Source organism: Oryzias latipes, chromosome 6, assembly GCF_002234675.1.
Source record: "Oryzias latipes chromosome 6, ASM223467v1".
Taxonomy (NCBI): Eukaryota; Metazoa; Chordata; class Actinopteri; order Beloniformes; family Adrianichthyidae; genus Oryzias; species Oryzias latipes.
In genome coordinates, this window is record NC_019864.2 from 13,657,723 (window position 1) to 13,671,836 (window position 14,114).

Here is a 14,114-nt window from a genome sequence, read left to right on the forward strand (position 1 = left end):
CATATTGTAAAAGAATGTGAAATAAAGTCTCAAGCTGGGGTCACCCTTTTTTTTTTTCAGTGGTGCTGCTGTGAAGCATCCCATAATAAAAAGATTTGGCAGATCAGTGAGACCAACATAGCAGGCCTGCACTAATGCAGACATTGTGACATGTTTTAAATGAGTCTTCTTCATTGTTTTAATCCTCTGAAAGGTAAAAAGGTAATTTGTTGTGCTCTTTGCAGTAGTTTGCATTGAAAAGAGACTCATCCATTCATGCATCCATCCATCCATGCTTCCATCCATCCATGCTTCCATCCATCCATCCATCCATCCATCCACCCATCCATATTTATATGCAAAAGGTGCTCTCATTTTTTTTTTAAATCTCTGAACATGATCCAGAAAGCCATAGATCACCATTTCTGTTATGATCTTGACATAAAGACGTCCTGAGGATGCATAGAAGGAAAACGGTGACTAATGAAAACAAATGGCGCAGGAAAAGCAATCACGCTGCCTTCTCAGCAAGCTTTATCGTCCACCTGGTATCATAGCAACAGATACAGATTGATCGTACAAATTTCTCCTTAATTTTGTATTTGTTTTTAAAGGCAGTCATATATGGAGGCAGATGGCAGAGAAAGATAATGCTATCTGAGCTTCTAAGTGGGTGTGATTTAAAAAAAAAATTATTTTTAAATTTATTTTTAAGGTTTAAAAGTGTTTGCCATGCTTTGGGCCGCACACGCCTGCAAAGAAGGCTGTGTGTGTCGACGGCAGCGGTTCTCTGTAAATATTCACAATATGCTGTTTATGTACTCTGACGTCTGAGTGCTCTGCTGTTATGCACTGAATATGTGTCAATATTGTCTCAGCTCACACAAAGCGAGAGTAATGCGCCCCTTTTCTGTTTTTGCAGTGGTGCTTTTTCTGAGGTCGTGATGGCTCGGGAGAAGGCCACAGGAAAGATGGTTGCAATCAAGTGCATTCCCAAAAAAGCTCTCAAGGGGAAGGAAACGAGCATCGAGAACGAAATTGCCGTTCTCAGGAAGTAGGTGCCACATGACCAAGCGGATGTTTGCAGAAGAGAGGCTCTCCACTTTGCATCAGTCTTGAGTGTTTCTGTTTCTGCTCTCCCTCCTTATGTTTAACAGTTATTGACAAGTCTGTTTGTGAATAAAGTATTTAAACCTTTGTGTGGGTTTAGATAACACACACCCGTGTTAGATTTGCACAACTAGACCCCCCTTTCTCCTCTAGGGCCTGATGGGTAAATTCCCAGAGAAGCTCAGTTATCAGTCACTGTAAAATTAAGCATTGCAATAGTTGGGTGTAGTTGCCTAGTTACAGTTGCTATCCGCTGGCTGCTTTCATTTTCCCCCCTTTCTTTCTCTAGTTTTATCTGTTTCTCTCCGTCTCTTCATGCTCTTTAGCTCTCTCCGTCAGCCTTTGCGCTGCAATCTAATTTTCATTCCAGACTTGTGTTGCTCAGTCCTCTGAGATTATCCCAAATCTCCTGCATTTTTTTTTCTTTTCCCGACACCAGCCCTGCTATCCATTGCATGCAGCCATACCTTGCTTGCTTTTGCAGTTGCTTGGACACAGACTCCCAGCATCTTGATCCATCATATTATTATTCTTGGGGGTTTCAGCTGCCAGGAGTCTGGATCCTTTAATGTTCTCTACAGTCTGGCTAGTTTTCACCAGTTAGGATGAACAAACATTTATGTTTGAGAAAATAAAATGGAAAACTGGAAAAAAGGTTAAAGCAACAAACAATGAATTCTCTCCTTTCTTCCTTCAGGATAAAGCATGAAAATATAGTGGCTCTGGAAGACATCTATGAGAGCTCGAATCACCTTTACCTCATAATGCAGCTGTAAGTACAACAACCCACCACACTGTGTGTGTAGGTCACTTCTTGGCCTTCCATTTGGCCTGTCATTTTGATAATGGGTTGTGTTCTGAGCCAGAGGCTAGCTGACGACCTTGAGGCGTCGTTGCCAAAGTGAATACTTGAAAAAGGAATAACGTTTTATAGTTTTTCATATCGTGCCATCACATTCATTAAATAATGCACTGGAACGTTTTCTTTCCATTACGTTCAATAAGTGCAGGAGACATTTTTAATGAACTTTCTTGACACAATCTGTTCCTCGTAAGGAAGCTTTTAGCTTACCAGTTTTTCTGCATTACAGGGCCCACCGGATTATATGACAAACTGTCAATGATTAGTCTATTTTCAAGCTTGTGTCCTATATAACATACACCAAGTTATAAGGTGCATTAAACGAAAGAGTCAGAGATACATGTAAGTTAGTCAGTTTTGATTAACTGCTTTCACAGTTATTCAAGCTACATGATAGGCACCTTACAATACTTGTAAGTCCTAACCTTTTCCACAACACATAAAAAACAGACCGATATTGCTAAAAAATGTTACTGTGACTACGCTAACTCCCAACCTTGTCAGTAACACTTCTTTGTTTAATTTTTTTGTCTTTCTCCAGAATTTGCTTAAACACATTCTATTAATTTTAAAGATTAAGATCTCCAGGTTTTCTTTCGAGCAGCAAAAGCTGTCAAGATGGTTTAAAGCCTTCCCTTGTCCAGATAATTTACCTGCTACTGTGACTAATGGACTGTCAGTTTAGCCAGCAGTTCTCTGGCCTCTCGTTATCTCTGTAAGGTGCTTAATGTTGCCTTAAAGTCTCTTTAACATAAGAGGTTATTGGCAGTTGTTTATAAAAGCAGGCACATTGTCACATTTAGTGTTCTGCCTTTATCTTTTGTAGTTTGAAAGTATTGAATGGCATGTGCATTAGTGGCAAACACTGCATTGGTACAAAATGTCAGGATGACATTTGATAGATGCAAGACAACTTAAAAAAAATGGGCTTTTGAAAGAGCTTTTTTCACTAAGCTGTTACATTTTTTTGGGACAAGACTGTCATTTAGTAAGTACCAGTCAAATGTGTGTGCTTAAAGAAATACATCAAACTTACCAGGACAAATAGATTTCTCAAAATAAAAGTTGTGAAAATAAGATAAACAAGTTAATATATGTAACTTTTGCACATTTAACTAAATAGTTTATTGGAGTGACCAAACATTTAATTCTATTTATCTACTTATTTAACAAGAGAATAGAATAATAGGTCATGTGCCTGTAAACATTTTTTCTGTAAAGTAACAATTTTAACTTAAATTTTGACTGGTAAAAAGGATTTAATTGCAGAATTGATTTGTACACTACTACACAGATTTGTAGTATTAATCAAAGTTTTTTGCAGCATTTTTTCAAAATAAATGTCTTGCAGCTTCTTCAATGTCTAATAGACCCCCCAAAAATACATTCATGATGTTAGATTATCATTGTGAATACATGTAGGGGCATTATTCAGCTGAGAACTGACTGAGTCACTGACTTGAGGTCGCATGACTGACAGACTCATTGTAAAAATTAAAGCAAAGCTTCAGTGGTTAGTTTATGACAGATTTTTTTGCTCTTATTTTTGGTTGAAATCGACAAAAAGCATGTTATATCATATATGAACAAAAAGATGGAAAACCCAAAGGGATCAAAAAACATTTAGTTTTTGTTTTTACATCATGCTGTTTGTGCAAAGGTTAGCTCACTACCGTTAAAAATAGTTTTTTTTTTGTGTCAAAAAATAAGGATCTGATCACAGCATCTCTTAATCGTAAACCCATGCAAACTTCTGAAAATAACCAGCTTTTTTCTCAGTCTGCCTTTAATTGGATTTATTTGAATTTTGAATTTTTTTTGAATTTGAAATGGTTTATTTCAAGCAATCACATAGAAATGACACACAAAAGCAATACAATCATCAGTTATACATTCATACATTAACTAATCAAACTTAGGATAAATAGGCATATTAATAAACATTGCTTGAAAGGGAGTGGAAGGAAGCGAATTTATAAAATCCCACCCCGTTATACTATAACCATTTTATAACATGATTTATCAATATCCAGTTCATAACTTTTATCAGACAGAATTAAGAATCGTAAAGTATCAATAAAGCACATGACAAAGATGAATTACTTAAATTATTATTTAAAAATAACTATTTCAGAAATCAACATTGCAAATGCAGATCAGTTATATAAAATATATGCAGATTATGCATTCATAGCAAAATTTCATGAAGTATCAAAAGTTAAAAACATGTGCAAAATCATGCTACATTAGGAAAGATTTTTGAATCAATTTGAAACACATTACAAAGATGAATTACTTAAATTATTTTGGGAAAAATAACTTTTAGAAATCAACATGGCAATGAAGTATCCAAAATATATGCAGATTATGTTACTTATAAAAGTCATTGATATGATTAAAAAAAACAATAATATGTCAGTAAAATAGACAAAACACTGTTTCAGGAATTTTCATAGAAAAATTTGATCAAGTATCAAAAGTTAATAATATGTACAAAATGATGTTTCATTAGGAAAAAATCATGAATCAGCTTTTCAAAAAAAATCTTTTTAAACAAGTGAAGTAATATAATTAAAATTCAATCAATTTGACAATTAAAAATAATTGATTTATCATTTGTTTTATTATTTTTTTGTATTTTTATTTATTTATTTTTTTTATGACAAAGAAATGCTGTGAAGTAAAATAAAAAGTAAAAGGTTATTTAAAAGGTTAAGACATGTAGGCAACACTAAGTATCTCATAATTCCTTCACTTTTCAAATATAATTAAGTAGTAGTCCTGCAAAGTAACAATTTACGGTTTGTCTATAAGATTGTAACATATTGGAGAGAAATTTGGGGTCCTTTCTTTTTATAGAAAGGACCTTTTATAAGCTATTGTTTATAATAGGGCTTTAATATGTTTTGTAATGAGCTTTCTGAGTTTTAAAATTTAAACATAGGCATTGTCATTGATGAATTCTAAAACTTTCAGCCTTTTCTAAGCATTAACTGGTAGGCGGAGAATTTTATAGTTATAATTTTATAGTCGAGAAAGAGAAACCTAATTTATGACACCTCCGCTGCCGTGTTTGACAGTTGGTATCAAGTGCGTGAAACCAAATAGTGGTTTGTCTCATCCTAACAGCCTCTGAGGTTGTCACAATGCAGTCTGCTTGTCTTGAGTCTCTGCGTGCGTGAGAATTGGATATCTCCTGGACGCTGCTGATGTCTCTATCTTATTTGTTAGAAGTTGTATTCACATATTTAAGCACTTAGTGTTATGTTCTATATGAAAAGTGCTATATCAATAAAGTTTGATTTGGTTTGATTTGATATTTCTAACACCACAATCAGGAGTGAAAACTTTTTTGTTTTTTATTTTGTTACTGATGACTTGAGCTAAAACTGTAACACCTAAAATTCAATGTTCTGTTTCTCATTGCTCTTGAAAAAGGATTAAATATGATGATTGATAACATGATTAAACATGGAGTTTGTGTGTTTATTTGTTTAAAAGTATTATTGTATTTTTCTTATTCTTCTGATTATTTGATGCCACCTTTACACCTTTACACCCGTCAACCTGCTATCAAAATAATGTAAACTTGTCCTGTTGTCTCGTTTAAGGGTGTCTGGAGGTGAACTCTTTGATCGGATTGTGGAAAAGGGTTTCTACACAGAGATGGATGCCAGTAGGCTCATTCGGCAGGTTTTGGATGCAGTCAACTACCTGCACTCCATGGGAATAGTGCACAGAGACCTGAAGGTACACCAACACCCTAATGGTGCACTGAAGTACTTCCACATCTTAAGTCTTCTTACGGGGAAAATCCCTTCTAATTAACCCGTCTAACTGATGCCACATCTAGGCCTGATCATCCAAAGAGGTTAAGTGGCCGGGATTTTCTTTCTAAGTAAACAGATGGAGCATCTTGGCTGATATAACTTGTTCTGTGGCCTGGAGGATGAGAGTCCACCACAAAAATGGAAGGTTTTGGGTTCATTTCTACAGTAAAATTATACCTCCATAGTTGGATCTCTGCCTCATTATATTGGATTTAAACCCCCAAATGGTCAAAGCTGCAGCACCCCATTCCCCAAAGGGAGAAGGCTTTAATCTGAATAAACACATTTTTCATGCCCGGATTTGTGAAAACTAAGTCAGTTCATTTTTACTTTCTGAATAGATTAAATAAATGGCACATGACAAATATTTCCCTTCTTTTTTTTTTTTACTGTTTCAGCCTGAGAACTTGCTGTACTTTAGTCCTCATGATGACTCCAAGATCATGATCAGTGACTTTGGCCTGTCAAAGATGGAGGGAACGGGTGGCGTCATGGCCACGGCCTGCGGGACTCCTGGATACGTGGGTGAGGATGACCTGTGATCCTTGGCATTGATGGAAACTGACTCAAAGATAATTGGATGTACGAGTTGGCCAAACATTACTTAGTTTAATCTGCCAGTAGCCACGGGTTAAATTTAGTCATGTGCTGCAATTATTGTGGAGGATTAGACTTATGGTAGAAGGCCAGACTGTTTGCATTGGATTTTAGGTTCTGTGTTCATTTAAAAATGTTCTTGCAGCTCCAGAGGTTCTGGCACAGAAGCCCTACAGCAAAGCCGTGGACTGTTGGTCCATTGGAGTCATTGCTTACATCCTGTGAGTACTAATTATTAAATCTTCACTACGAGTCTCTTAATACATGTTTGGGTGGGCATCATTTCAGAAAAATAAACATTTATTCAGATCAAAAACCAACATGAGATTTAAAAGCTCAATGCTCATTAAAGGTGAAACGTATTGTAAGGTATCGGTGAAAGACCAGGGAAGTCACAAACTGATAGATTCTGATCAGATTAAAGACCTACTCTGATCATCTTTTGATCTATTTTAAAAGCGTTCCCAGTGGTCTTTTAAACATGATTATGCCATTTGTAGCCCAAATAAAACTACCTGTGTTGTTTTCTAGTTTCTGTAGTTCACTAGAAAATTGCCTCGGTGTTGGGGGGCGGGGCTTCTCCTTTCTTTCCCTGTTTCTGAGAGTCCTCTGTTTGCTGGTTCTCCCGGTAGCTTACTGCACCTCACAACCCCAAACTAACTTTCCCGGTGCAGCACAAATAGCTTGCAATACTGAAGCTACCCAGACGTACTTTTTAGAGCCAGCTTGGATGAGAATAAACAAAGACATGTATGGTTTTAGTCTTCTATAAGAGGATGCATCAGAATAGAGCAGAGCTGGGAGCTTGAGGCGCGCCCAGCATCAAAAATACAATCTTTTTCCAACAGCATTTTTCATCTGCTCCTGTTCACAACACTGAATAAAAAATACTCAGACACGCAATTTTGAGTTTAATTTTCCTTTTATAGGTCTTCCACAACAACAAAAAGAAAACAAACCACAAAATCAGTTTGTCATTAAAGTTCAAATTAAAATCCATCAGCTGTAAAACAGTGCTGTTAAAGTTCTTTGGTAGAAAGTGTTGCTGGTATTCTACCATAATAAGGCAAAGTGCTGTGACTTGCCAACACTGAGAAAGCCCCTGGTGGTGTTACCCATTAATAGTGTTTTTGATGTAAAGTGTGATTTCACACAAGCAAGCCTTCCACTTCACAGAATCTAACATCTTCCATCTTTCTAAATTAAAGTCTGTTTCATATCAAGTTTCACTGGTTAAGACCGACAAATGACTGGTTATTGTGCTGTTTTTCCCTCCTGAACATCATTCTCTGCTGTTTCTTGTCTTACAAATATCAGACTGTCACTCAGTTGAAATAAAGTTGCTTTTTACAGTTTTTAACCCAAATCTAAAACAGAATTGGGCTTAAAATGTGCAACACAGGGAAGAGGACTTATCTTATTTTAACTTAATCTTTTCAGGCTTTGTGGCTACCCCCCTTTCTACGACGAGAATGACTCAAAGCTCTTTGAGCAGATTCTCAAGGCAGATTATGAGTTTGACGCACCATATTGGGACGACATATCCGATTCAGGTCAGTTGAGTGGACTTTATTCAATGGTCTCCACCGCCAACTTTTAGCTTTCTAGATGTCCTTGCTTAATTTTTGTAGCTCTTTTGTTCTTTATGAACCAAAGATAGTGACCAAAAACATTAAGTGTTTTCCCCTTTAAATGTAAATAAATCAGTATTTCTCAATATAAAATCTATTTCTAAACTCCACATTCAGTTTATTCAGAAGGGGATGATGTAACAAGTACGGTAAATATAATTAATCTTTAATTAAATAATTAAATTAATTAAAAGTGATTTTGTGGGCTTAAATATTTGTGAGGTATACAAAGAAAAATAAGCTTTTAGAATCAGAAACTTACAGGTCAGGGTTTTTTAATGAACAGTTTTACTGTTTTTAGGCATAGAAATTAAAGTTTTGTGGGCTGCTTCCAATTCTTCAAACCATTTTGCCTTTTGAAGTGGGATCTTCTGTCCATGTGTCAAATTTAGGGGGTTTTCTTTATCAAAGATACTATGGAAAATTACTTATTTTTCAGACACTTTTTGGAGCAAGTTTTTGTCTTCAAGTTAAATGTGTAGTTTGTTTGTAAATAGAACCAAACAGACTTCTACCCGTTTCTTTTTTTGGGGGCCTATTTTTAACTCGTTCATCATCGTCACTTTTAGTAAATGTAGCCTGTTTTGCTGGATTCCAGTAAAGCAATAACATTTTTACCTTCCTCCCACTCAAACATGGCGTCTAAAATCAAATTGCCATTAATTTGTCCTTTAGATGGACTCAGATGAAGCTCCTTTCTATGAATCAGCATTAATGCATTATTATTAAACAGCTGTTCAAAATGACAACACTGGAAATTCAGGACTATGCAATTATCGAGGAAGTCACCATCAATTAAAATGTTATTTCATATTGTAGTAATGTTTTGATCTCTATTATAATCTATCGGGTTTTGAAGAGGTGAAAAAAGAATCACAAGTTGTGAATCTTAGGAGAAAAAGCTCACGTTTTGTTCTCATTGTTTAGCAGAATTAGTGATTGTTGCTCACTTTAGATAAGTATTTTTAGATGTTCATTTTGAGAAAATAAGGCATTTTGTTGAGTTTTTCCCATCAGAAACCTTTTTCTACAAATCATATTTTTGCTATATCTAGTAAGGTGGATTTAAATTTCCTGTATTCCCTCATTTTCTACCTGTTTTTTTGCCAGAACTCTTGCAGTGAGACACATGAGGTCAACCATGAATAAAGTGTGAACCCTATTAAGGGCTAGCGAGTGCAGAAGGGCTTTAGCGGATGGCGACTTCCCTCTTTCTTTTCCCTCCACAGCCAAAGACTTCATCAGCTGTCTGATGGAGAAGGACCCGGAGAAGAGGTTCACGTGCGATCAGGCTCTTGAGCACCCCTGGTGAGGAATTTCAATCATAAGAAGCCACACATTGCGCTGCGATTACACAGCAGAATGACGCAGATTGCGGGGCTCATGCGTTTGTCATGGAGAGCCTGTCCTCCCACTGTCATCTGTCACCATGGCTCTGAGCCGCCAGCCCACCTCTGTTGGGCTCTGTCAGCTCTCTGAGAGAAATCTGCTGAATAAATGTCTGCCAATTAGAGGCGGATCTCCTGAAGGACCCTTGAAGACTGTGGAAACCGTAATCAACAATTGCGATGTCATCCTTGGCCTGCGTCAGTGCTAATGAGGCCGCGCCGGCGTGGGCTGCTGTCTCCAGCTGAGGTGGCAATAAGTCTGTTAGGCATTAATGGGGGCTGTTGTGGTGGTGGGCTCGCAGACATTCAAACAGAGGGTGACAGCCATAACCGGTGTCATGATGGAGAAAAATGACTTTCATTAAGCATAAGGAGATATTATGATGAATGTGACTATTACTTCCACACAAAAAACAGCAGGCCATCAGTCAGAAGTCCTGCAGCAGAATGAGAATAGATGATGGAGGCAAACAGGAAAACAGCATGAGAATGAGTCCTCAGGAATGGCAAGTGCAGACAGGCGGCTATAGGTATCCAGACGTGACCCGGTGGAGGGAAATACTAAACTCTCCTTTACTATTGAATAAACCAATTCGATAGAAAGATGGTGTCTTCAAAGCCCCACTCCAATCATCTATTCTAAAAGCGTTCCCAATGTTTTTTTTCTTCAAATTTTGACATTTTTAGCCTAAAGTTCAATAGAAATTCACCTCTGAGTTGTGGGCGGGACTTCTGCCATGGAGCAACCCCGCTCCCTCTTCTTCTCAGTTCTCTGTTTACATGTTCACCCTCTAGCTCACAGCCCCTCACAACCCCAAACTAACATTACCGGTTCAACAAAAATGGGGAACAATATCAGAGCAATCCAGCCGTACAGTTTTAAGCCAGATACCAGCTCCGACAAGAAAAAACAGAGGCGTACATGGATCTGTCTATAAGTGGATACATCAGAATGGACCAGAGCAGGGAGGTTATGGCCCACCCAGCGTATTTTCAAAGTAACAAATACAATCTTTTTCAAATGGCATTGTTTTATGTCTGCTCCTGATGCACTACGATTTTAATAAGATAAATGATTAATTTTCTTTATATTTGTCCTTCATCATCAGAAAAATTCCACAAGAACATCTTAAAACAACAAAAACGAGATTTTCATTGGAGTGGTTCTTTAAGATTTTCACTAACAAATGGCTATTTTTGGGTCCATTTTGTTGCTCTCAGGATCGCTGGAGACACCGCTTTGTGTAAGAACATCCACGAGTCAGTCAGCCGGCAGATGAGGAAAAACTTTGCCAAAAGCAAGTGGAGGGTAAGTGTATTTAAAAAGCAACCCGTACTGCTGTCATAAAGACTCACCCAAACGCCTTGTTTTGAATCTCTCATCTGTTTTGCTCCCTCTTTCTACAGCAAGCTTTTAACGCCACAGCTGTGATCCGCCACATGAGGCGCCTGCAGCTGGGCACCAGCTTTGGCAGCAGCATCCAAAGCTCCAACTCTGTGCCGAGCCCTCAGGGCCGAGCTCCAGCCAAGAGCCAGTCCGTGGACTGCGCGCCGCTCTCCCTGAAGGACTGTGAGTGACACCAGACGGTGGCTGCGATCAACACAACCATGTCTGAATTGAAGCACAACACTCGGATGCGCTTTTACTCCGCTGAGATAGATAACCATTTAAAATGCAGCAAAGCGGTTGGCTTAGAAGCCAACTGAATGCTTAAAAAACCCACCAGAAAAGGACCTTTTTGAAATCCTCATCAGAAACGGCTCCGCATCTAGTATTCCAAAGCCTGGGAGACATTGCCTGGAAATATTCTGATCATTTTTTTTGGGCAATATCCATAATTTTGAGATGCAAATGATGGACAGTTTATGCAGGGGGTAATCAAATAACAAAACAACATATAGCTTCCTGAGACGTGACCAAACAAATGAAGACAAAAAGATAGATTTCTTTGTTTGTCCCAACTATCAGAGCTTTGTTATTTCTGCAGATTTAGATCAGAGTGGTTCTTGTTAAACCTTTCCCTGATATTAGACAAATAATCCAAGTTTGAGAACAAATTTAACTTGAATTGAATGTCAACTGTATAAAAAGACTGTTTTGTAATCGTTTCATTTTAATCAATTTTATGTACTCTTATTTATTAAAAAAATCTTTGGACATTACATTTTTTGACTAAAATCTTTATTATTAATTATTTATTTATTTTAATTAAAAACCAATTTTTTGGATAAAATATAATTTTCAATGCTGTTTTGTGTTTTGTTGGTTTTATATAAATAAAACTACAAAAAAAACATAAATGGCTTTTTTTAAATTTAAATTACAGTTCTTTAAAGATCTTTTTTTTCTCTCTCCAAAACTACAACTTAGTATTTTAACCCATTGATCACTATTGATGCAAATATACAATAAACCACCAATCCTCCCAAATGACCTTAAATAGAATAGAAATATCTTTATTGTCATTGTAAATCTACAACGAAATTACAGTGCAATTTTTCCGGTGGAATAATAAAAAAGTCAAATTAAAATAAAAAACCAAAACTGGGAAATAAGACAATATAAGATAAAAAACATAAAAAAGATACAAAAATATAAAAAGGAGGTTACATCTTGTCATGGTATTGCACGCTTCCCTAATAAATTAACTTTATTTAGCAGCGTTTAAGGCCACGATGGCTCTTGGATAGAAGCTATTTTTTAATCTGTTTGTCCTTGTTTTAATTGTCCTTATTCCTTATTCCAATTTTGCATTCCAATAAGCATTGACTGGAAAGAAAAAACACAAATTATTTTTTATTTATGGCTGGAAATAAATTTCGGTGTCAAGGGCTAAAAAGAAAGTCTAAAATAATTTTCAGTTTTCATCTGAAGTTTAATTTATTTATTTGTAGCAGCTATGTCTTTTTCTAAAAACTACCGTAACCTGGTGGGACAACGATTTGATGCAGGTCTTAATATCTGTGCACAGGGAGGTTTTTTTTTTCTTCTTTTAATAAAATCAACTTTTTAGTTAAAAGGATTCCGTTTTTCCTCCTAGGTCCTCCTATATCACCTCTACCATCTGCTGTTAGAGTGTTCAATCAGGACTCTGATGCCTCCGCTCCGGCTCCACGGGATGACTCTCCAGCGGTGGCTGAGCCGCCACGACCGCGACCCTCCACTGTTACCGTCATCCACACGGGGACTAAATGACGCCAGGTTCCGCGGGAGGTGAGCTGGGAGACCACAGAGCTTTGAGACGTGGGGGGGTTAATCAAACCAAACCCCCTGCCCAGGCTTCGTGAATCAATGTCGTCGCCCAGTTCTCCAATCCCGCAACCTCCCGTTGGTTTCTGCAAAGCGTCGGAGGAATTTCAGGGGCACTGGCTCCGCTCCGTTTTGCATGGCTGAATCTGTACAGAGACCTGGAGGTCTCACCTGAAAAGCGCGGCCAGCAAACCAGCACCTGCTGTGAGAGGTCCACGCAAAAGAAAAAAGATGATGCTGCTGTCTGGTTTTCTGTTTTTTGACTGTGATGGGACACTCCGATATATGCCTTGTGTAAATATTCTGCCTGGATTTGTTGCGTGGAGTCATGTTTATGCAAGTGAAACATAGGCTTCAAACTGTGGTAAATACCTATAACGTCACCCGCACCCTGAACTCCTCGTGGTTCGCACAGCTCTCGTTTATTTGCTGTGATATATTCTTGCGATGGCTCAGAGCGCCCCACTTCCAACAAAACGGCAGTCGGTTTTGTGTCTGCTTTTTGGATGTGTAATTGCTAAACCCGGGCAGGACACACCCAATCATTTATGACTGCAGTGGACTGGTACATTACACTTATGTCTTTGAGTATTTATTTTCTTACAATATCACTCATTGATCATAAAACTGGACTAAGAACTACTGTATTATCTGACAAAGCTAAAGAATTTCTGAAGGATATTTTATTTTTTTCTGTGATGGGTCTAAAGTCTTCCCCGACCACAGGAGGGCGCCACGCGTTGTTGCTTTATGACCAGTTCTCAGGGATCTGCAGGGATGTGAACATGAAGCTAACAAAACTTCTCAATACGATCGAGCACTGCTTTTTTTTTTTTTTTTTTTAAATCCAAATTGTTTGACAAGATAGAACTAAAATTCTCCTAATTTGCCACTGGCACAGATGTCTTCTTTCTTATTCAGACGGTTCTTTTAACCTCCTTTTAAATGAACTTAAAGGGAAATGTTCCTATGTGATGTGATCAAAGTTGAATACGAAGCGAGGAATTCCAATTTGTCCCATTGCAGTCAGGTCAGTATTGTACAGTTGAGTGGTATAAATATTGTGCTCTGCTTCCTTCCGCTCATGATCTGGCAGCTCTGGGAGCAGCTCAGTCACTGTATTTAATCACTGTGCTTTCATACCAGCCTGTTGAATTTCACAGAAAGACTCTTTATCCTTCTGTCTCCCACTCCTTCTCCAGAGACTTTTCACACAGAGAGGAGATGGGATCTGTCTTTGTATTTTCTCTGTGGTACCTCTATTTAATTTCACTCACCTAACATGAATGTGTGTGGGGGGGGGGGGGGGGACACACACGTGAACACGCCCAACTCAAAGGGCTTCGCAGTCTTGAATCATGCACAACTCTGGTAAATATTGAAATGGATTTTGAGCGTCTACTTATTGTAAATACAAAGCTCTACAGTATTTACTCTGAATTTGTGTGTTTATTCTTTGATTTATTT

At 37.7% G+C, this 14,114-nt stretch overlaps 1 protein-coding gene across 1 annotated transcript in view; it reads left to right on the forward strand.

Annotated features, from left to right (window-relative positions):
* Positions 1–14,087, forward strand: part of LOC101175563 (calcium/calmodulin-dependent protein kinase type 1D) — a 29,216-nt gene extending 15,129 nt beyond the window's left edge. Inside the window, exons 2-11 of the mRNA XM_004069923.4 lie at positions 902–1,033; positions 1,787–1,861; positions 5,563–5,701; positions 6,180–6,306; positions 6,524–6,599; positions 7,819–7,931; positions 9,239–9,317; positions 10,619–10,706; positions 10,805–10,967; positions 12,439–14,087. Of these exons, the coding sequence (XP_004069971.1) occupies positions 902–1,033; positions 1,787–1,861; positions 5,563–5,701; positions 6,180–6,306; positions 6,524–6,599; positions 7,819–7,931; positions 9,239–9,317; positions 10,619–10,706; positions 10,805–10,967; positions 12,439–12,593 (1,147 nt within the window). The 3' untranslated portion in view covers positions 12,594–14,087. The remainder of the gene's footprint in view (positions 1–901; positions 1,034–1,786; positions 1,862–5,562; positions 5,702–6,179; positions 6,307–6,523; positions 6,600–7,818; positions 7,932–9,238; positions 9,318–10,618; positions 10,707–10,804; positions 10,968–12,438) is intronic.
* The last annotated feature ends 27 nt before the right edge of the window (positions 14,088–14,114 follow it).